General features: G+C 37.6%; 1 protein-coding gene across 1 annotated transcript in view; it reads right to left on the bottom strand.

Moving 5' to 3' along the window:
• Positions 1 to 22,656, bottom strand: part of Tmeff2 (transmembrane protein with EGF like and two follistatin like domains 2) — a 284,490-nt gene that overhangs the window by 92,011 nt on the left and 169,823 nt on the right. Inside the window, exon 5 of the mRNA XM_052192909.1 lies at positions 21,433 to 21,529. Within this exon, the coding sequence (XP_052048869.1) occupies positions 21,433 to 21,529 (97 nt within the window). The remainder of the gene's footprint in view (positions 1 to 21,432; positions 21,530 to 22,656) is intronic.

Raw genomic sequence — 22,656 nt, 5'->3', positions numbered from 1 at the left:
CTTGGTCCTGTGAAGGCTTGATGCCCCAGTATAGGGGGATACCAGGACAGGGAAGCAGGAATGCGTGGGTTGGTGAGCAGGGGAGGGGAGATCAGATAGGGGGTTGTCTGAGGGGAAATGAGGAAAGGGGATAACATTTGAAATGTAAATAAAGAAAATACCTAACTAAAAAAAAAAAAACTTGAGTATACACCCTGGTAGTGCCTTTTTCTGATGTGTTAAGATTTCTCTCCTTCTGACATGAAATTCTTAAGAGAATTTATTTTTACTGCTTTGGGTCTCTTCTTTCAATAATGAAGAAAAATAAAACACCCCACAATTATTAGTTTTAGGTAAAAGCTTTGGTGGGTTCATTTTCTATTTAAAGTTTGCCCCCTGAATTTAGAGGGCAGTTTTGCTAGGATGTCCATTTAGCCTAGTAATAGTAGTTTCACTATGACTTCCTTAACCACCGGTTCTTGGCAAGTTTTAAGTCTATCAGCAAGCAGTTGGTACTGTGTAACATTTGTGCCACTATTGTGCCCATGGGCAATCTTAGTTAGTTCCTAGCGTTTCTAGCTGGGTAAGACTACTGATTTCCCCTCTACCCTCAGAGGTCTATATCGAATCTTCTAATACTATGACATCTAGATAGCAGGGAGAAAGCTTCCTGGACAGAACCAATTTAAATTTTCCATTCTCTATGACTAATGTATATGGAACCTTCAGGAATATGGTCAAAAACATTCTGCCTGAAATTCCCAAAAGCATATTTTAAAAATTTATAATGAAACTTAAAATTTTACTTATTTACTGAAATAATTATTTCAAATATAATATTAAATAATACACATGAAAAAGCCCCCCTTTTTTAAAAGATGAAGTCTCCTGATGGAGCCCTGGTGGGCCTTGAACCCACAGATTTTCCTGCCTCTTCCCCTCTAATCCTAGGATTAGAGATGTGTGTAAGCACACCTACACCATAACACAAGAAATTTAAACTTAGGTTTCTATAAGTCTGAAGAGAGCTCAAAAAGAGTCCCATTTTCTTTGTGTTTCTTAGATTTTTCCCTCTTACAATTCCCCACTGGGAGAGCCACGAATATGGGCAGATTGTTGGAACAAAAAATGGACTTGTCTCCTTTTTTGTCCTTTTTTTTTTCCTTTGTACTGAACTCCACATTGGTAGGCCCCATATGGAAAATCAATTTCTGCTTCATTCTTGTAAGCCAGGTTTTATCTTCCTAAATACATCCTTCTTGTCAGAACCCGATCAAGCATTTGTTTTCTCATGTTGGTAAATTGTTGTCCTACTTTTGCTTTGGGTGGGGATCATTTGTTTATTTTTAGTGCTGTGTCTCAGGCATTATGTCACTAGAGATCTGGAAGGGCCATCCTCCATCCAATTCTTATCCCCAGGCAAATCAAACTAGTTTGTGTAAACTCTGCGGAGGGTGAAGGGGGAGAAAGGCAGCTGGTCCACCTGAGGGGCCCACCAGCCCTCTAAAAGGAAGGAGCTCACTCTGCTTTGCACCAGGTGAAGTGCAGATCTGCAGGGCATCAGCCCTGCAGGGAAGCTTCCAGCCTTCACCCAACTGAAAAGCCTGTGTGAATAAGAGTGTTGTAAGTTGATCATGATCATTAGCAAACCGCATGTGTTCTCTGTCTCTAAAGTTCTTCAAATTTTCCATTTTCTTCTCTCACAGGTGTGAAACACACCTCACACCTGTCCTTCCTCTCCAGTGATATCAGTTGTCAGTCAGGTAAGATGTACGATAGTCATAGTCATAAGCAATCCTAATACCACAGTGGCTTAAAAGAGCTAAGGCCTGGCTCTTGTTCCAGGGGGATGGAGCAGCCACCTATTGCAGCCTTAGTGGTGATTGTTTCAGGATGAGGAAAGTAAGATTCTGAGGGGTGCAGTGAGTACAATCAGACAGTCACACATCACAGTCTTGACCTAGACCAGAGCGGCTCCATCCACAAGGAGACCAGGCAGTGGAATTCTGTCTCTTGTCTGCATGTGAGGATCCAAAGACGTTCAACGGCAAGGCTCAAGTAAATGGAAGTGGGCAGCCCCCAGGGCATTTGCTCATTGGCTCATTTCTAGGCTTTTCATCTTAATATATGCAAGTATTATAATGTATAATTTACTTGTCCATTCTTTGTGACATCCCATTTTTTTTAAGTAGGTTTTACCCACAAGTCTACTTTCTTTCTTGCTACCTCAGTGTCTATTCCTACTTCTCTCTTCAAATCTATTTTCTTTATTAGGTTTCCCTGAACGCCTGCAGACCTTTCTGTCTGCATCATACAACTTAACCTTTAATTATTTGCCTACTGGGCATTCCACTTGCTTCTGCTTTTCATCGGTTGACTCAGAACAAAAGTTTCTCTCACCAGCTCCCTCTTCCATTTCAAATTGACTCTCCCACCTCATCCCTGACGATTTGACAGTTGTCGCATTATACTTCCCAGTGCTCAGCAAGGGCATTTTTGTATCTCTTTGATTGACTCTCTAATCGCTTGCTTCTCACAGTGGTGTAGATTCCACACTCTTCCCCATGAATCCCATATGCTGTGTGGATCTGATGGCACGAAAGTGAAGGCCTAAAGGAGAGTGGATATAAGGCTCTCTATTCCTTTGACTGTTTTCATCTTCCAATTATTTATCAACGTTTACTTACTATGTGCCCAGCCAGGAGCTAAGTGCTTTCTTGGAATTGTACTTGTTACCAAGGAAGTGACAAATTAGATGTCTCTACTTTTCAGGACATTATGCTCCAGGTAAGGGGTCCCATATCCACAGTGAGAGAATGAAATGTTGGTGTGACTAACTCAATCTAAAAGTTCTTTCAGGCACTATTGCCAAACTTCATTACTGATTTCTTTCTTCTTAATGACACTTTTACTATACAGTGAATATTACAGCCAGTGGAGTAAGAGTGAAAATATGGAGTGTCACTTCAAAGACTACCTTATAAAAATTCCATCTAGGGCCATTCTTTCTCATCTTCTTTCTATGAAATGAATGAATGGAACTCCAGTGATCATTAAAAGGCAAGCCTATGCTAAGTAGGCATACTTGTCCTGTACTGTGAACAAAACTAAGTGTGTGTGCATGCATGTGTGCACAAGTGCACATGCATGTGTGCATGGTTACAGCTCTTAGAATTTGGTGCTTATGTGCTGAAGCGTTTCACAATACTTACATGAACTGATTAATGATAAGTCCTCACAAAAGTGTTCGATCTATACATAGCGCATTCTATAACACAGTCCAGCTCTTCAGAACAGTTGTTGCTTTTGAAAACACCTATTATCTGAGAGCAAATGGCCTGCTCACTTTTTTATTGCCCATTTCTCTCTTAGGACACAAGCTCTGTAAAGGACAGTCATTAGAAAACTGTTTCTATCATTTGACTACATGTGCTTTCCTAACTTTTCAAGCACCATACACTGTCTTCTGAGAAGGCAGTCCCACTCTCCAGATTCTACCTTGATATCTACATGATAGCATTATGAACTTTAAAGGACACGAGCCTTTTGTTCATAAAAATCTGAGGTTGAACTCATATTTGATCTTGTGAAAAAACATATAGCAGCATAGATATACCTTTCTGAACTATGAATTTACCTTTTTCATAAATGATGAATATAATACCCAATTTGTCTTCTGTTGGAAAGATTCAACTTGAGAATGAATGCCATATATTCATTTCTGTTTTTCTCAGTAAATGCTGTTGTTTTTATGTTTGTCTAGATTTGTGAAATCCTTCCGAGTCTGTATTAGGTGAAGGTTAGACCAAAGATTTCACCTCTCCTGAAAATTAAATAACAATATCCTTTTTCATAGTCATTAATAAAATACTTGTAACCAAAACTACCTGAGATGGTATTTATTGTCACATATGAAGTCATATAACTCCTAAGCTCTTCACAAATGGTTTGGAATAGAGCCCAGAATATTAGGGCCTACTACTCTAAGACCATCTCAGGACGCTGGGTTTCTTGTCTAATCTGCTTCACAAACAGTTTTATCTTTTAGAAACTGTTTCATACACATGGGCCTCACAACTCTAAAGGTACAGAAATGTATGACATTCTGTCTAATTTCTGAGACCACAATTAAGGCTGATGAAGATGTACACTGTCTACCTATTCCACTAGTTTTAATTCTGAACTGAGTTACGTAAATACAGCACAGAACACATCTAGATCTTGCAGGAATCATCTCCGCAGAGGGAAACTTCATAACCTTACAGGGATATAGCTAATACATTAATTTCCAGTGCTTATAAGCTATTTTTTAAAAAATATTTTTACTAGACATTTTCTTTATTTACATTTCATATGTTATCCCCTTTCCTCATTTACCCTACAAAAGCCCCTATCCCATCACCCTCTGCCTGCTCACCAACGCACCCATTCCCACTTTCCTATTCTGCATTGAGCCTTCACAGGACCAAGGGCCTCTCCTCTCATTGATGTCCAACAAGGCCATCCTCTGCTACATATGCAGCTGTAGCCATGGGTCCTCCATGTGTACTCTTTGGTTGGTAGTTTAGATCCTGGGAGCTATGGGGGTACTGGTTGGTTCATATTGTTTTTCCTCCTATGGGGCTGCAAACCCCTTCAGTTCCTTGGGTTCTTTCTCTAGATCCTCTATTGGGGACCCTGTGCTCAGTCAATTGGTTAGTTGTGAGAATCCACTTCTGTATTTGTCAGGCAATGACAGAGCCTCTCAGGAGACACCTATATCAGACTCCTGTCAGTAAGCTTTTTTGGCATCCACAATAGTATGAATACTAAAGTATGACATACCAAAGTATGAATACTTTGGTCCTTATTAGAAGAACTCAGTTCTTCTTGAGCTTCATGTGGTCTGTGAATTATATCTTAGGTATTCTGAGCTTTGGGGTGAATAGCCACTTATCAGTGAGTGCATAACATGCATGTTCTTTTGTTATTCCAGATGAATTTGAAAATTGCTTTCTAACTCTATGAAGAATTGAGTTGGAATTTTGATGGTGATTGCATTGAATCTGTAAATTGCTTTCGGCAAGATGGCCATTTTTACTATATTAACCCCGCCAATCCGTGAGCATGGGAGATCTTTCCATCTTCTGATATTTTCTTCAATTTCTTTCTTCAGAGACTTGAAGTCCTTGATGTATAGATCATTCACTTGCTTAGTTAGAGTCACACCAAGGTATTTTATATTATTTGTGACTATTGTGAAGGGTGTTATTTCCCTAATTTCTTTTTCAGCCTGTTTATCCTTTGAGTAGAGGAAGGCCACTGATTTGTTTCAGTTAATTTTATATACGACTACTTTACTGAAGTTGTTTATCAGGCTTAGGAGTTCTCTGGTGGAATTTTTGGGGTCACTTAAGTATACTGTCATATCATCTATAAATAGTGATATTTTGACTTCCTCCTTTCTAATTTGTATCCCTTTGATCTCCTTTTGTTTTCTAATTGCTCTGGATAGAATTTCGAGTACTATATTGAACAGATAGGGAGAGAGTGGACAGCCTTGTCTAGTGCCTGATTTTAGTTGGATTGCTTCAAGTTTCTCTCCATTTATTTTGATGTTGGCTACTGGTTTGCTATATATTGTTTTTACTATGTTTTAGGTACGGGCCTTGAATTCCTGATCTTTCCAAAACCTTTATCATGAAGGGATGTTAGATTTTCTCAAATCCTTTCTACACATCTAATGAAATGATCATGTATGTTTTTGTTGAGTTTATATATATATATATATAGTGGATTATGTTGATGGTTTTCCATATATTGAACCATTCCTGCATTCCTGGGATGATAGCTTTGATGTATTCTTGGATTCTGTTTGTTAGAATTTTATTGAGTTTTAGTTTTACATTGATATTCATAAGGAAAATTGGTCTGAAGTTATCTTATTTTTGGTTGGGTCTTTTCGTGGTTTAGGTATCAGAGTAATTGTGGCTTCATAGATCGAATAGGGTAGTGCTCCTTCTGTTTCTATTTTGTGTACTAGTTTGAAGAGTACTGGTATTAGAACTTCTTTGAAGGTCTGATAGAACGCAGAACTAAACCCAGCTGGTCCTGGGCTCTTTTTGGTTGGGAGACTATTAATGACTGCTTCTATTTATTTAGGGGTTATGGGACTGTTTAGATTGTTTATCTAATCCTGATTTAACTTTTGTTCTTAATATTTGTCTAGAAAACTTTCCATTTCATCCAGATTTTCCAGTTTTGTTGAGCATAGACTTTTGTAGTAGGGTCTGATGATTTTTTGGATTTCTTCAGTTTCTGTTGTTATATCTCCCTTTTTCACTTCTGATTTTATTTATTTGGATACTGTCTCTGTGCCTTCTGGTTAGTCTGGCTAAGGGTTTATCTATCTTGCTGATTTTCTCAAAGAACCAGTTCCTGATTTGGTCGTTTCCTTGTATAGATCTTTTTGTTTCTTCTTGGTTGATTTCGGCCCTGAGTTTGCTTATTTCATGCTGTCTACTCCTCTTGGGTATATTTGTGTTTTGTTTTTGTTGTTGTTGTTGTCGTTCTAGAGCTTTCAGACATGTTGTCAAGCTGTTAATATATGCTCTCTGTGGTTTCTTTCTGGAGGCACTCAGAGCTATGTGTTTTCCTCTTAGCATGTTTTTATTGTGTCCCATAAGTTTGGGTATGCTGTGGCTTCATTTTCATTAAATTCTAAAAGGTCTTCAATTTTTTTCTTTATTTCTTCCTTATCCAGGTTATCATTGAGTAGAGTATTGTTCAGCTTCCATGTATATATGGGCTTTCTATTATGTTTGTTGCTATTGAAGACCAGCTTTAGTCCATGATGATATGATAGGAGGTATGGGATTAATTCAATCTTCTTGTATCTGTTGAGGCCTGATTCTTGACCCATTATATGGTCAATTTTGGAGAAGGTACAGTGGGTGCTAAATAGAAGGTATATTCTTTTTATATATCTGTTAAATCCATTTGGTTCACAACTTCTGTTAGTTTCACTGTGTCTCTGTTTAGTTTCTGTTTCCATGATCTGTCCATTGTTGAGAATGGGGTTGTTGAAGTCTCCCATTAGTATTGTGTGAGGTACAATGTATGCTTTGAGCTTTAGTAAAGTTTCTTTTATGAATGTAGGAGCCCTTTCATTTGGAGCATAAATGGTGCAGAATTGAGAGGTTTTCTTCTTCTTGGTGGATTTGTCTTTGGATGAGTATGAAGTGTCCTTCCTTATCTTTTTTATAGCTTTAGGTTTCAAGTTGATTTTATTCAATATTTGAATGGCTACTCCAGCTTGTTTCTTGGGACCATTTTCTTAGAAAATTGTTTTCCAGACTTTTACTTTGACATAGTGTCTGTTTTTGTTACTGAAGTGGGTTTCCTGTATGCAGCAAAATGTTGATCCTATTTATGTATTCAATCTGTTAGTCTATGTCTTTTTATTGAGGAATTGAGTCCATTGATATTAAGAAATATTAAGGAAAAGTGATTTTTGCTTCCCATTGTATTTATTTGTGGAATGTTTATTTGGCTATCTTTTTTTTTTGATTTGTTAAAAGAAGATTATTTTCTTGCATTTTTTAGGGTTTAGCTTCCCTTCTTTTGTTGGAGTTTTCAATTTATTAACTTTTGATGGACTGGATTTGTGGAAAGATATTGTGTAAATTTGTTTTTTTCATGGAGTAGCTTGGTTTCTCTATCGATGGTAATTGAGAGTTTTGTTAGGTATAGTAGCCTGGGCGGGCATTTGTGTTCTCTTAGGGTCTATATGACATCCGCTCAGAATCTTCTGGCTTTTATATGCTCTGGAAAGAATTCTGTTATAAGAAGTCTGATAGGTCTGCCTTCATGTTACTTGACCTTTTCCCTTTACTGCTTTTAATAATCTTACTTTGTTTTGTGCATTTGGTGTTTTGATCATTATATGATGGGAGGAATTTCTTTTCTGGTCCAATCTATTTGGATTTCTGTAGGCTTCGTATATGTTCATGGGCATCTCTCTTTTTAAGTTGGGGAAGTTTTCTTCTATAATTTTGTTGAAGATATTTACTGTCCCTTTAAGTTGGTAATCTTTGCTCTCTTCTATACCTATTATCCTTAGGTTTGGTCTTCTCATTGTGTCCTGGATTTCCTAGATGTTTTGGGTTAGGAGCTTTTTGCATTTTGCATTTTCTTTGTTCTGTCAATGTTTTCTATGTTATCTTCTATACCTGAGTTTTTCTCTTCTATCTCTTTTATTCTGTTGGTGAAGCTTGCACCTATGACTTGTGATCTCTCTCCTAGGTTTTCTATCTCCAGTGTTGTCTCCCTTTGTGATTTCTTTATTATTTCTACTCTTATTTTTAGATCGTGGATGGTTTTGTTCAAGTCTTTCACCCGATTGGCTGCATTTTCCTGTAATTCTTTAAGGGGTTGTTGTTTTTCCTCTTACAGGGCTTCTAACTGTTTACCTGTGTTCGACTGTATTTCTTCAAGGGAGTTATTTATGTCCTTCTTAAAGTCTTCTATCAGCATCATGACTGTGATTTTAAATCCAAATCCTGTTTTTCTGGTATGTTGAGGTATCCAGGAGAAATGGGTTCTGATGATGCCAAGTAGCCTTGGTTTCTGTTGGTCATGGCTGGAGCTTGTTCCTCCTGTGGGTCTGTAGGCTTGTGTCAGCAATTCTCTGAGCATGGGAGTCAGAGCACTCCCTAAAGATCAGCTCTCTCTTGGCAGGATCTTTGCACAGAGGACTGTGTGGAACAGTCCCAGCTCCCATTTGCAGATGGTGACTGGAAAGACCCTGTCCCAGCTGTTTATTTCCTGTGCCCTGTACACTCCTGGCTGTTCTGCCTTGGACAGTCTCCAGAGAGAAAATGGCGATCTCACCTCCATGCCCAGGGGGCAGAGCACTCCGTGGAGACCAGCTCTGCCCTTGTAGGACCTGTGCACAGATGCTTGTGGAATAGCCCCAGCTCCCTGGTGCAGATGGCAACCAGAAACTATAAGCTTTTGATAATCATTGATTGTGTTTTTCAATTCAGTCAAAATTCTAGTCAGTGCACACAAGAGAAATTGTTGTGGAGCCCTGGAGTGGTTAAAGTATCTGACAAATTTCTTTATCTTTTTTAATTATAGTGGGAGAATTATTTCTTTTCTTCTTTAACTTTAATGCAGGGCCCTCAGATAAATTTTATGACTAATTGAAATAGCTCCTTTGGCCATAGGTTTTTCTCATAATTACTTTATTTCCTGGCTTTTACCTTGCTCTTCCCTGCAGCATTGTTTTGTTACTCATCTCAAAAATGTCCTCTCATTTAAAGAGCTTCGTTACGTTTACCTTTCTAAAGTGCCAGCTTTAAATGCCGTCCAGAGCTTCCTGTTTACTATGCTTTCTAAAGAGACGAATACTAATCAACATTTCATTTCTACTAATGTATGATTAAAAGACAGAGCAGGATGTGCTGTGTACTCAAAACAGTATCCCGTCTTTATAATTTAGGAAGGAACTGTTGAAAAAATTAAACCCCATAGGAAAGAGGAACAATGAACCTGTTGCCTTGGAGAAAATGCTTACGTGCACTAAAAATCCAAGTTTACTGTGGTAGTGGTAGGATTCAAAGAAACCACAGAACTTTTGTAGACCATTACCAAGTTCCTGCATCTTACCTATCATTATTTGTAGTCTAAGTATAGACATAAAACACTGAAAATATGAAATTAAAGCTCTATATATCAGGTTGAATTTTTAAGGAGAATATGTGGGTGAGGGAAATTCAATGAGTGATGAATCACCTTTTTCATGTAATGTGCTAGAATAGATAGATGGCTTCCATGTGTGAAAGATGAATGAGGAGTGTAATGCTGGAGGAGGAAATGAAGAAGAGAGCAAATTTTGTCAGTAGTTGAATTGTAGTGACAATTTTGAAGTTTTGATTTCTTAAAAAAAAAGTGTGGGCTGGAACGATGGCTCAGTGGTTAAGAGCACTGGGTGCTTTTCCAGAGATATTGAGTTTAATTCCCAGCAACCACATGGTGGCTCACAAGCCACTGTAATTGGATCTGATGCCCTTTCTGGTGTGTCTGAAGACAACTATAGTGTACTCATATACATAAAGTAAATAAAACCCTAAAATAAATTAAAAACATGTAAATATTATAAGAGTATAGTTTCATTTTTATCCCAGTTATGAAATATGGGGCTGCTTCAGGTTGTTCCCAGTAGTTGAGTATGCCTCGTGCTCTAGTAGTGGTGTGATTTTTGCCAGGTACATATTGTTTCTGTAATTCTGTGACATTTGGAATTCTGGGTATTCTTCAGTATATAAATGCTAGGGTCCCAAGAAGCGGGGTGTATTGTTGGTATTACTTGCTTGCTGTTGGCTGTTGTTTCTTTTTGTCATGGTTTGTTAAGTATTCATTCACCAGTCAGAATGGCTAAGATTAAAAATTCAGGAGACAGCAGGTGTTGGAGAGGGTGTGGAGAAAGAGGAACACTCCTCCACTGCTGGTGGGGTTGCAAATTGGTACAACCACTCTGGAAATCAGTCTGGCGGTTCCTCCGAAAACTGGGCACGTCACTTCCAGAAGATCCTGCTATACCACTCCTGGGCATATACCCAGAGGATTCCCCACCATGTAATAAGGATACATGCTCTACTATGTTCATAACAGCCCTATTTATAATTGCCAGATGCTGGAAAGAACCCAGGTATCCCTCAACAGAAGAGTGGATGCAAAAAATGTGGTATATCTACACAATGGAGTACTATTCAGCCATTAGAAACAATGAATTCATGAAATTCTTAGGCAAATGGATGGAGCTAGAGAATATCATACTAAGTGAGGTAACCCAGACTCAAAAGGTGAATCATGGTATGCACTCACTAATAAGTGGATATTAACCTAGAAAACTGGAATACCCAAAACATAACCCACACATCAAATGAGGTACAAGAAGAAAGGAGGAGTGGCCCCTTGTTCTGGAAAGACTCAGTGAAGCAGTATCCGGCAAAACCAGAACGGGGAAGTGGGAAGGGGTGGGTGGGAGGACAGGGGAAGAGAAAGGGGCTTATGGGACTTTCGGGGAGTGGGGGGCTAGAAAGGGGGAAATCATTTGAAATGTAAATAAAAAATTATATCGAATAATAAAAAAAAATTATGAGAAGACCCCTTGCATCTCAGCATGCTTTCTGGTGGCTGCTACTGTAATACAGAGCTCACAATGAGAACTGCTTTGGAAAGCTAAATAAATGTCTATAATTGGATTCCATGATGGCAGGACCACAGACTTTTCTCACCACCAATATTAATGTGAACATTGTTACCACTAAGGGTGCAAAAGCCAGAGATGCAAGGGGAATATCTTACTCGTGACCCTCAGTACTGGCAAACTGGTCATAGTGTTACAAGAAGCAACACAGATTAAAAGCTAAATAAATTCTTTCTTGATCTAAATGAACAAAAGTCCTGTTGTGAAAGGTGAAGGTGGAGTATTTCCTTAGTTAACCTTGGGACTTAGGCTCATTTACAGATTGAGAACAGCCTGGATTATAGGGAGGTGAGTCCTTCTGAAGAAAGTAGTAAAAATATACCCTGGTAATCTTCCTTCAGTTTTCCACAAAGACTAGTAGATATTAAATAGAAACTACACAGAATCAAACCTTTCAGAGATTACTGTATCCTAATTCCTGACACACTAATTCTTGTTGGTTGAAGACATCATTTTGGTTCACCTGCCAAATAAATGTTTATAGAGGTGAGGTCCTCACTAGATTTTTGGCACAGATTCATTTCACAGTGGGCCTAGTGAGTCTCTGAACATATCCTATGTTTATACAGGTCTAGAAATAATATTTGAAGAAAATATGCATAGTATTTGGAAGAAACTCTGAATTCAATCCTTGATTAGTACAGTAAGGACTAATATAGAAGAGGCCAACACACGCTACTGCAATTAACTGTATATGAGAAAATATTAAACTAAAACCAACAATGTATGCAGGAGGGAATTTAGAGATTGCATCCACTCGGAAGATTCAAGGGTCGTGAGACCTAGTGAGTATCATAGACTTAACCTAGTGGGATCTTCACTTGCAGTTGCTGTACTGGGTATTGTTCCTCTGCCTGAGAAAATGAGAACAGTCCTTGATGCTGATTGTGCCTACTAAGAAGAAGTAGTGGCAACTCTGTACTTATTATAAGACAGATACTAGATGATGACAAATGTGAAATAAATCTGACAAAATTCTTATAAATTCTCATTTTTATACATGCAGACTGTTAGTTAGACAGCACCATTTATTGAAGATGCTTTCTTTTTTCCATTGTATATTTTTTGGCTTCTTTGTTGAAGATCAAGTGGCTGTAAGAGTGTGGTTTTATTTCTGGATCTTCAATTCTATTCCATTGATCAACCTGTCTGTCTCTGTACCAATATCACACAGTTTTTATCATTGTTCTGCAGTACAGATTGAGTTCAGGAATGGTGATTCTCTGTTCATTGTTAAGAATGGTTTTCACTATCCTGTTTTTTTTTTCCATATGAAATTGAGAATTACTCTTTCGATGTTTTTGAAGAGCTGTGTTGGAATTTTGATGGGGATTGCATTTAATCTGTAAATTGCTTTTCGTAGGATGGCCATTTTACTATGCTAATAAATGAGTGGTTATGGAAATATATTATTATATATTCCTCTCAAATGGACTTACTTCAGTATTTATTGACAACAAGTAAGCCTTTATGGCTAGTTCAAACCTAATATTCCTTTATTACTACTTTCAAAACAACTTTGGCTGAAGAGATAAGCGTAGAGAATGGTATGCACTATTAAATGCACTGAAAGAACTCTAGTGAAGAAATGAATAAAGATCCTGTGAAGGCTCAACAGATGCCCCAACAAAGGGAAATCAAGAGGGTGGAGGTGGGAGTGGTCTGGTGGAGGGGCATTTTCCTCATTTCTTCCTCTCATTCATAGCTTAGTGAAAAAGGAAAAATTAGCTCATCCCTGATCGATTTTGTTTTCATTGAGGCACTAAAGAGATTCTTGTTTACTTCCTCCATTTCTTTCTTTCTGTCTTATCCTCCCTTCTTTTTCTCCTTTTCCTTTCTTTCTTCTACTAAGTATTTAGACCTTCAACAATCCTGGCTTTTCATGTGTGTGTGTGTGTGTGTGTGTGTGTGTGTGTGTGTGTGCATATGTGATGTGTGCATGCAGAGACCATAGGTTGATGCTGGGTATCCTCTATAATTGTTCTCCAACTTATTTTTGGAGACAAGGTCCCTTACTGAACTTAGTCCTCACCAGTTAAGACTGGAGGGCACATGAACTCTGGAGATGCTCCATCGTCAACTTTCTCAGCAATAGTCTCTTGTTGCTGGATTACATGGATGTGAGGATCTGAACTCAGGTCTTTGTACAGGACACACTTTACTGACTGAGACATCCCCAGTATTGATTTTTCTGTTGAGTGTTGCATGTAATTTTGTAATTTGTTCAGCACGTTAGTAGATATTATATTCTACTCATGTGGAAAATATCAGTAATAAGTGGACCTGAGGTACTGAAGATAGCTCACTGATTTGTTGCTTAAATGAGCCAACATATACTTCACTATTTGGAATCAACCACTGAAGACTAGTGATAGCTTTTAGACACTTTAATACACCTTTGGGCAGATAGCTTCTCAGGAAACAATGCTGACTCCTCAGAAAGCTATTTATTATAGACTCTCTGAACACAGACAGGAGAAAAGTTTCTGCACATAAACTATCACATCTCTTGAAGAAGTACAACAAATTTGTCTACATAGACAATATTATGGTTGCCGGCCAATACCTTTGAATCAATTTTGTCTTGAGAGCTGAAAATTTTTAAAGAAAAATCAGATCTGGGTTATTGAAAACAATTCAGCTCCAATTAAAATGCTATCATGTCTTTAGCTTTTCTTAAAATATAAAAATCACTGCCACCTCTAAAAAGAATCATCAGCTTCATGACTAAATAAAAATTTTGAAAAGTGATGCCTGGGTTGATATCCAAAATGTGTTTAGATTCTTTTTATATAGCATATAGATACATGGGAAGAAAATATATCTTAACATTTTAGTAGCTACCTCGACAAAGATGCCCCGTTATTAGGGTGCTTACATTTATATTTCTTCAAAATCATTGCTAAAACTGTAATATTACTATCAAAAAAGTATGTTAAATAAGAAATTGTGAGACTTTATGTCACAGTTTAAGTCCTAAATTAAGAGACATGCATGTGGTGGCCAAAGCCATGATTTATTTGTGTATATTTATTTTCTACTAAATATATTGATTTATTCATTTTCTTCTCTTTTTCTTATTTTTCATCATCAATATTTTCCCATGGTAAAAATAGACATCTGTATTTTAATACATAATATGGTATAATATAGAATAATATATCTTCTTTTGCCCCATTGGGAAGGTGTAGGAAATCCATGATCTTTCTCCCAGGCATTGAGAAACAAAATTTAATTTTATCTCTGAATTTCTCCTTACCCTGATTTTTGCATAGCCTTGGTAAACGCTACTGAGTCTGTCATTCCAGTGACTCACTGAAACACAAACCTATTGACTAAGAGTACACTCAAAAGTCAGGCTATGATAAAAATATGTCTCTTTAAACTTTCAACCTAATAGCTCCATTTAAACACACACACACAAGCCACAGTGAGGACACTGCCTTGCCATAAAAATTTGATATCCTTACCAAAAATCAAACTGATGAAAATTCCACAATGTTGAAGAAAAGTGAGAAGAAATAATGTGTATAAACCTTTAACTTCAGTGTAGCATGGTCACTATAGGTATGTAGGTATGTAAACTGCTGACTTTTATTGTTAGAGATGCATAAAATTTGTTACTGCAATTTATCATAAAGCATGAAACACTATGCAAGGTACATGATACAAATGGAGTTACTCATGGTATATATCTGTACATATAGTCATGTATATACTCATTTTTATCACTGAATACAGTACTGAGAAATTTTGAGCAGCAGTGAACATGAAGATATCTCTCCAGTCAGTCTTGCTGGCTTGAATCAAGGTTTTCTCCTGTTTGGGGGGTTTAGAAAGTTTTATTTTCCTCTCTGTGTGAGCTATAGTTTCTTTTTCTTAAAAAAAAATGAAATAAGAATTATTGGTGTATTGAAATTCATAAGAGTGGTGTGCAAGCTAAAAGACTCCATAAATCTAAATATTTAGGATAGTGTCTTAGCACCCAGGAGACACATTTGGGAAACTTCTGTCTATACTGAAGAATATAATGAGATGCCTATTTTTACCCACAAGACTGAGAAAAACAGCAACCCCCAAACTCTAAAGGGAATAAAGTGTTAGGATTGGTTCAGTGTGTACCAAAAGCTAGACAATATTACATTAATATTACTTGACTGATATTTTAATTAATATCACATTATCAGGATCAGTCTCTACAGTGAGTCTTTTTATACTAGTAAGAGTAGAAACGATTAAATTAATGGAGGACTCACACTCTGTTTAGAATCTTGTTTCCTTTGTTTTATTATTTATAATTTCTTTATTTTATGTTATAATAAAAGTTGTGTGTTGTTATGTAGCCAGAACAAATGCTGGGACCACATGTAAGTGCTGTGAAGTCCTACCATCTGCCCGTCTTCTCTAGATCCACAGTTGTCATTAAGTTTGTTAAGCACTGTGACATCAAGCATTGTCGGATATGGAACCTGGGGAAAATATCAAGAAACTCCAGAACTTAAGTAGAAAACCTTTTGAATGAGGTTAGGTAGGTATTAGATATTGGTTCAATTTCAAAATTTTAGGTTCCTAAAATTTAATTTCCTTTCTTTGGGCAGATGGGACAGCCACTGGCTTTTAAGTGGCTTTGAACTGTCTTTACTAAGTTATCTTCCTAAGTGACCTATGGATCTTTTAGCTTCTGTTAAAAAGTTAGACTACTTGTAGCATATGCAGCTGAATGTGTGGGTCATACATAGGACATTTTTTGATACAGAGTATTAAACAATGATTTGTAGATACTACTGTACTGACTACACTCTAGAAATACTTATCTAATATGGTAATACTTGTATTTGAAAATTTTACGTAATTATGTGAAACTTAGAGGCAGGCCTTAACATTCTTGATATAGATAAGAATAGAAATGCATGAAAGAAATACTAACATAATCATTTACACGTGGTTCTTCCTTTGCTGATAAATGTAATCATTTTCCAAGTGAAGTCACAAGGGTGGAGCAGTACTTTTTACAATCACGCACTGATTTCTCACTCCCTTAAAAGCTTTCCAGGCCAGGAAACACTAAAGGAAAGATCATGTCCTTCCATATGAATAGGAACATTTGCAATTTTTAGAGATGACAGTCACTCATTTTACCTTCAGAATGAGAAGCAAACAAAGAGGAGTGATACCTAGACCATAAGAATCTCAGATAGCCACTCTAGAAACCATTGTGACAGTTCCTCAAAACAAACAAAACCAAAACAAAAGCAAACCCCTAGAAATTGACTCACTGTATGACCAAGCTATATCATTCCTATATGTATACACAACTAATACACATGTACATCATTATAGCCAGGATATGGAAACAGCACACATTACTGAGTGTAAAGAAAACTGGAATTGGATGCTAAGAGGACAGAATTGGAAAACATAGTGAATAAGGTCACCTAAGACCCAGAAAGGCAACTGTTACATGTTCTTACTCTTGTGTGGCACCAGTATCAAATATTTTTATTTGTATGTTGAATCTTAAAAAGCCCAGTGTCATATATGGGATACCTCCTGCCCACAACTTCTTGGTCAGAAGTGTCCTAAAGACCTACAAAATAATAGAAGCTATTAACTTTGCTCTTGGCTGACTACCAGAAGTTGGTGGTTAAACACTATTGCTGAAGTGATTACACTCTTCTGGTCACAGGACTTAGATGAATCAAGGTGGTAATGACCAGGATGTTTACTTCATTCTGGCTAGTTTTCATGGCACTAGAAGTTGCTACTCAGATTAACAATAGCCTTACCTACCAGTGAACCCTCAGAGCTAAAATTATGGCCTATGTGGCAAGATAAATTCAAACAACAATACAACAAACAGTAGATTCTTCTAAACTGGACCTATGATTTTTTGCGTGTGTTTGATTTTACTCATTGTCTTCATGAGTAAATTCATGCTAGAAAGCAATTCTAATTTGAGTTTACCACATTTACCATTGAGGCCAGAGCACAAAGGAAGTCAATAAAAAAGAACCACTTAGATGAAGACTGGATAAACTCAGTTTATCATAAAATTATGATTAATAAGCATGTTTTTCTTTATTTTGTGCCCATCCCTATTTGATATTCTCACCTAGAAATATTTAACTTGTAGCAGTGGGTCTATTCAATGTTGGCCAATAGTAGTTTTAAAAGAAGCCATTTTTTTTGTGTGTACTTGGAGTTGTCTTAATTTACCCTCTCAAATTTACAACCCGAATGCACTGAAGTCAGCGGGATCTAATGTCTAATTTACTTTTACGTATGGTGAACTCCAGTGCCAAGGATCATCCACGGCCATTGCCCTGTTTCAAATATTCATGAGTCTCCACGGTCCAGAATGCATTAAAGGTGGGAGTGATGCCAACAGTGCGTGGTCTTCCTAGTCTCTGCAGATCAAAGGAGCAAGACGCTAAAGACTTCAGACTAAACTGTCTTTGTGGGAGATGCTCATGAAAGGAATGCCAAATTGTACACCGTGCTCCAATTACAGAACATCAGTGAAACAGCAAAACAAAAAGCACTATATGCTCACTCTTGTGAACTCAGCAAACTGCGGCTGTTGCTTCTCTGTCATTTCTTACCCCTGCAATTTGTCACCAGTATTTTATATAAACGTGGGATAGTGTTTCAGGAGTGGTAAGCACTGTTGGGGTTTTCAGAGACAAATGAGTGGACACTGAGAAACTAACAGCATCTGAGCCTACATAAAATTGCCAATGGCAGCTGCATGGCATGGAGCACACATTACGAAAGCAAAGCTAAGCAGTGTGAGGAACTAAAATCAGGCACGTAATGCTCCTCCATATAAGAACTGAGGTTCTCCCCTTATGTTGTTTGTCAACGGCGGCACCTGCTTCTACACCTGAGCTCTTGTTCTTGATCTATTCTGACACGCTGCAAATATTAGGCACTCAGCCAGTTTCATACGGAGACATTCCTATGATCAGGCCCAGCTATCAACTTGCTTTTAAAAAATACATTAAATCAAGTATCAACCCCTGGGCTCTGAACTACTTTTGACTGACAGGACCAACAAAATATTCCAGGCTAATTACTTCTAAGAACTAGTTCCCAGTGCAAGGAGTTCCTAGTGACCTACTTTGGACTCACTGAGATAATTTATCAGGTACAATAATTAAAGGAATATAAAGCAGTGTCTAAAATGAACCAAGTATCAAAAATATTTGCTGAAATCATAAGTTCTTATTCCCACTGCTATCAGCTGGGTTTCTATTACTTTGCAATGAGTCAATTTTGTCTTATTTAGAAGCCATTCTTTTGCTGTATAAATTATATTTGGCAGGATGTATTTGAGATTCACTTTGATGTATAAGTTTTGATTTTCTTCCAGTGCAGTTGTAAAGAGAATAATCTTCTAAGTACTTCCTGTTTTCCTCCTTTAACTCCTCCCATGAACAAGCACAAATGTTCCTTTCTTCATCCCACTGTTCTGAAGTCGGTCTTTGATAAAGAATAGCTCTGATCTAGCAGAGGCTGCACTGCAATGTGGACAGTTTCTCTTGCTTCAATTTTAATTTTGCCTTTTGAAAGTCAGATCCGTTTTTACACCGAGGTAGGTACCCATTGCCGAAGACACTTTTTCAGCAAAGCTCTATCTTTCATATCGAGAAACACCATTTTCTAATTTTTGCTGTATTGATGTTTTCATAAGTAGAATAGGGCAGGAAAAGAGCCTCCCAGTGAAGCCACAGAACATGACACTTCACCTTCCATCAGATTATAATCAATCTGTTCCCTCAGAACATAAGCGTTAAGTGTCACGTGATTAGTGTCACAGCCTATCAACATCATTTTCTAACTCTTATTTTTAGCCCCGTATTCAGCTCTTTTCCCATTTCTTTGATTTCGTTTGCTAATTTTCACTGTGCTTTGGTTCTTAACTCAAAACCTCCCCTATCTATGGAGTATGATCAGCTGACTGTTCACTGGATTTTTTTTTTATGCTAACAAAATATTTATCTTCCTTTTGAAAGAACTTTGAAGAACTACATTCAACCCCATAGCAGAATGAAAATATTCATATCCTAGGCCAGGTTTAAAGAAAGATCAGAATACATTTTATACTTTTGTGTGTAATGGCATTTGTCCATTAGTATTTATTTATACCTAGTTATTATAACACAAAGCCAAGAGAGATAAAATTTGCATGAAATTGCGTTTAAGTTGATGTCAAAGAAAAATATTCTGCTGTGCTCTTTATTGCCATGTGACCCAAGAAAAATTTTATGTTTTCAAGGAATCCAGTCATAGTTTCATCCCAAATTAATAGTGTAAAAGCTCCCCTGTTGTCATGAGGATTTTATAGAACAGTATGGTCAGATCCCTCTCCGAGTGCTAACTCTCTTCCTTTATAGTCGCTCTCATTCCATGCCTATTTAGCTTCATTTATTGCTTTATTCTCATGTCCTTCAGCTGTTTCCAATCTACTTCATGGTCAAAAAAATACAATGTGTTAACACACAAAGGTATTTAAGTAAGTGAAAATCAATGTACTGGTGTCAGCACTATTCTTTATTGCTTACCTTGGACATTTTAAACACATTCTCTTTCAGCATTAACAACTTTTCCTCTTGTCTGGAAAGTCTAACGTTGTTCTTGGCTCCCTGCCCCTGCAGTCTCGGATCTTCACAGCTATGGCCACTTGGTCCCCATCTGGAGGGTCAGGCTTATTCTGAATTTTGGAACTGAATTCTTGCCCCTAGCCTGAGGCATACAAGACATCCTAGCCAAAAGATAACCAATCTAGTATCCAGTCATCCTTCCCTCTGATTTCATTTTGACCTTGCAAAGACCCATATTTAGGCTATATACCTTCTATCTCTGGCCACCAAGGCTTGGTCATCTGTGGCAAGACCACTAAGTAAACCTGGCTTAGTACCCAATTAATCTTCCTGGTTGATGCCCAATTCCTGGAGGCTCTGCCGAGGCCATCCTGTCTCTTTCTTAACAAGGCTATTATTTCTGAAGTCCATTCATCGTGTTAGGTCCCCATGGGCAACTGCTTCGCCTTTCTGTTGCCACTAGCCTTGCACAAAATCCTTGAACTATATTTAGGTAGTTCGTACTTTAAATTCTGTACTTTGAAAGTGTGACTGTCAGTTAAAACTGATCAGTATAAAGATGAGAAATTGGAGAAAGAATGTTGTTTTAAAAGTCTCTGCAAAAAATACATGTTCTTAATGGCTGAGCTATATTCCAGCCACCCCTTGCCTTGTTCAACTTTATATAAAGGAAAACAATTGGAAGCCTGAAGACTGATGGGAAAGCAGAAATCAATGAAGTCAATGATTCTTTTTAGTCAGTCATTTCTTTTAAAGTAACATTTCCATAATCATTTAAGAATTTTCAGAAAAATACTAAGTTTAAGTTCCACTTCACTGAAATTTTGATTCATTAAGTTCAGGGTGAAACTAAAAAGTTTGGTATGTCTAGAGAATCTCAAAAGAAATTCTGATGATCCCTTACCCTTTGGACTATAAATTTATCAACATCAAAAGGCCCAGGATGCTCTGAAGACAATACACTTCAGAATTCCTCAAGATGCTTCAGCTGTTGGCGGGAATCATAGATGCGACCTCCAGCTGTACAGTGACCCAAGGTGTTTGGTAAACCTGGAAAGGCTACTAATGTCTATTTTTATGGAGAGATGGTTATTCTGTCTGGCTGTTCCCTGGCAGGGTTCATCCGTAAGTGTCCCAGTTTATTCAGATGGAATCTTAACTTCATTCTAGATTAAAATGTCTCATACGTGCCTTGTGTTTCACTTCTGCCAATGTATCATTTTCCTTCTTATTTAAAAAGTGTCCCCTTTCCTTAAACAGATTCTACTCTCAGAAGCTTGTCTACTCTCAGGCTATTAATAGCTCTTGGCAAATAGTTTTCATATCGAAGAATAGAATGGTTTTCTGTTTTCAGCAAAGATATGAAAGAGAAAGAAGGGAGGAAGTAAGATGGAAGTGGAGGAGAGAGGGAAGGAAGGAGTCAGAGAGCTATAGGGAGAAAGAAGGAGAGGGAGCGGGGAGAAGATGGGAGAAGATGGGAAAGAAACTACTGCGCTTACTCCTTACTGCCTTGGGAAGTCAGAAGAACAGAGAGATTCTAACAATGTGCTGTTTGAAAGAGCAGCTAAAGATTAAGAACCATGAGCAGCGTCTTACCAGACATCCTCAGCATCTTCATCACACTCGGCCCCAAACTGGCAAATGTCACAGGTAGATGTCTCCTTCTGACTGGTCTCTCCAGAGCCTTCATGGACTGTGGGACAGAAATCACACATGAAGGGCAATGCGGGGAGAAGTCCCTGTCACAGGTGCTGCTTCCAGATGGGGTTACTTGTTCCTGGACTCCATGAAAATGGCACATTTCTCTCTTCCTCAGTTTTAAAGATACACCAACAACACTGTGGCACTCATGGGAACAGAGTGAATGCTTCTGCCCTTTTATATGTGGCACAGCCACAAACAAGAATGCATATAGTGGTTTTGAAAATTGCTTGGCTAATAAATATGAGAATTGTTTCATTAAAAGGGATTTATACTGGTTTCTGTAAATATTTATGAAAAATATTTTGCATTTTTTTCATTTTCTGTTTTTGGTTTCCTAAGACAGTGTTTCTTTCAATAGTCCTGGACCTCACTCTGTAGACTGGCTGGGGCTCAACCCCAGAGATCCACCTTCCTCTGCCTCTTGAGTGCTGGAATTAAAGGGGTCACTACTGCCAGGTTGTTTTGGGTTTTCTTATTCCTAAAGTTCACATTTTTCATTTAAAGGATTGCGATCTTTAAAAATATTAGATGAGTAGTCTTATTCAATTCTCTTATTTCTCCTTTTACTTATGTACTTTAAAAAAAATCATGTTGATTATATGGATTTAAAAAATAATTTTCAATTTAAATTGTGTGTGTGTATGTATGTGTGTGTATACATGCATGTATTTGTGTGCATACACTGTAGTGAGTTGGGGTGCTTGTAGTGACCAGAAGAGGATATCACATCTTCTAGAGCTAGAGTTATGAGTGAGCTACCAGATCGAAATGCTGGAAATTGAATTCTATCTCCTGAGAAAACAGAAAGGATTCTTAACTATCGATCCCACTCTCCAGCCACAACTTTCATTTTTACATAGTTGTTGTGAATTATGAACAAAATTGTATTTAAAATATTAAGGTAGCTACTGATTGATATTGGTCCTTTCGCTTGACAGTATAAATACGAAATTGGCAAAATGCAAACAAATCACAAATTAGCCTCACAAGATCAGCACAAAATGATGTAAGAAAGAAAGAACAAGAAACATTCTACTGTTTTGACTGCAAAGTTGAGAAACACCTTTGCAGTAATGGGCTACTGTGCACTCAGTGAGAACAGGAAAGTTGAATTAA

The sequence above is a fragment of the Apodemus sylvaticus genome, chromosome 9 (genome assembly GCF_947179515.1).
Source record: "Apodemus sylvaticus chromosome 9, mApoSyl1.1, whole genome shotgun sequence".
In the NCBI taxonomy this organism is placed as follows: Eukaryota; Metazoa; Chordata; class Mammalia; order Rodentia; family Muridae; genus Apodemus; species Apodemus sylvaticus.
Note: the sequence above shows the minus strand (reverse complement) of the source record. Positions and strands in the feature narration are given on the sequence as shown.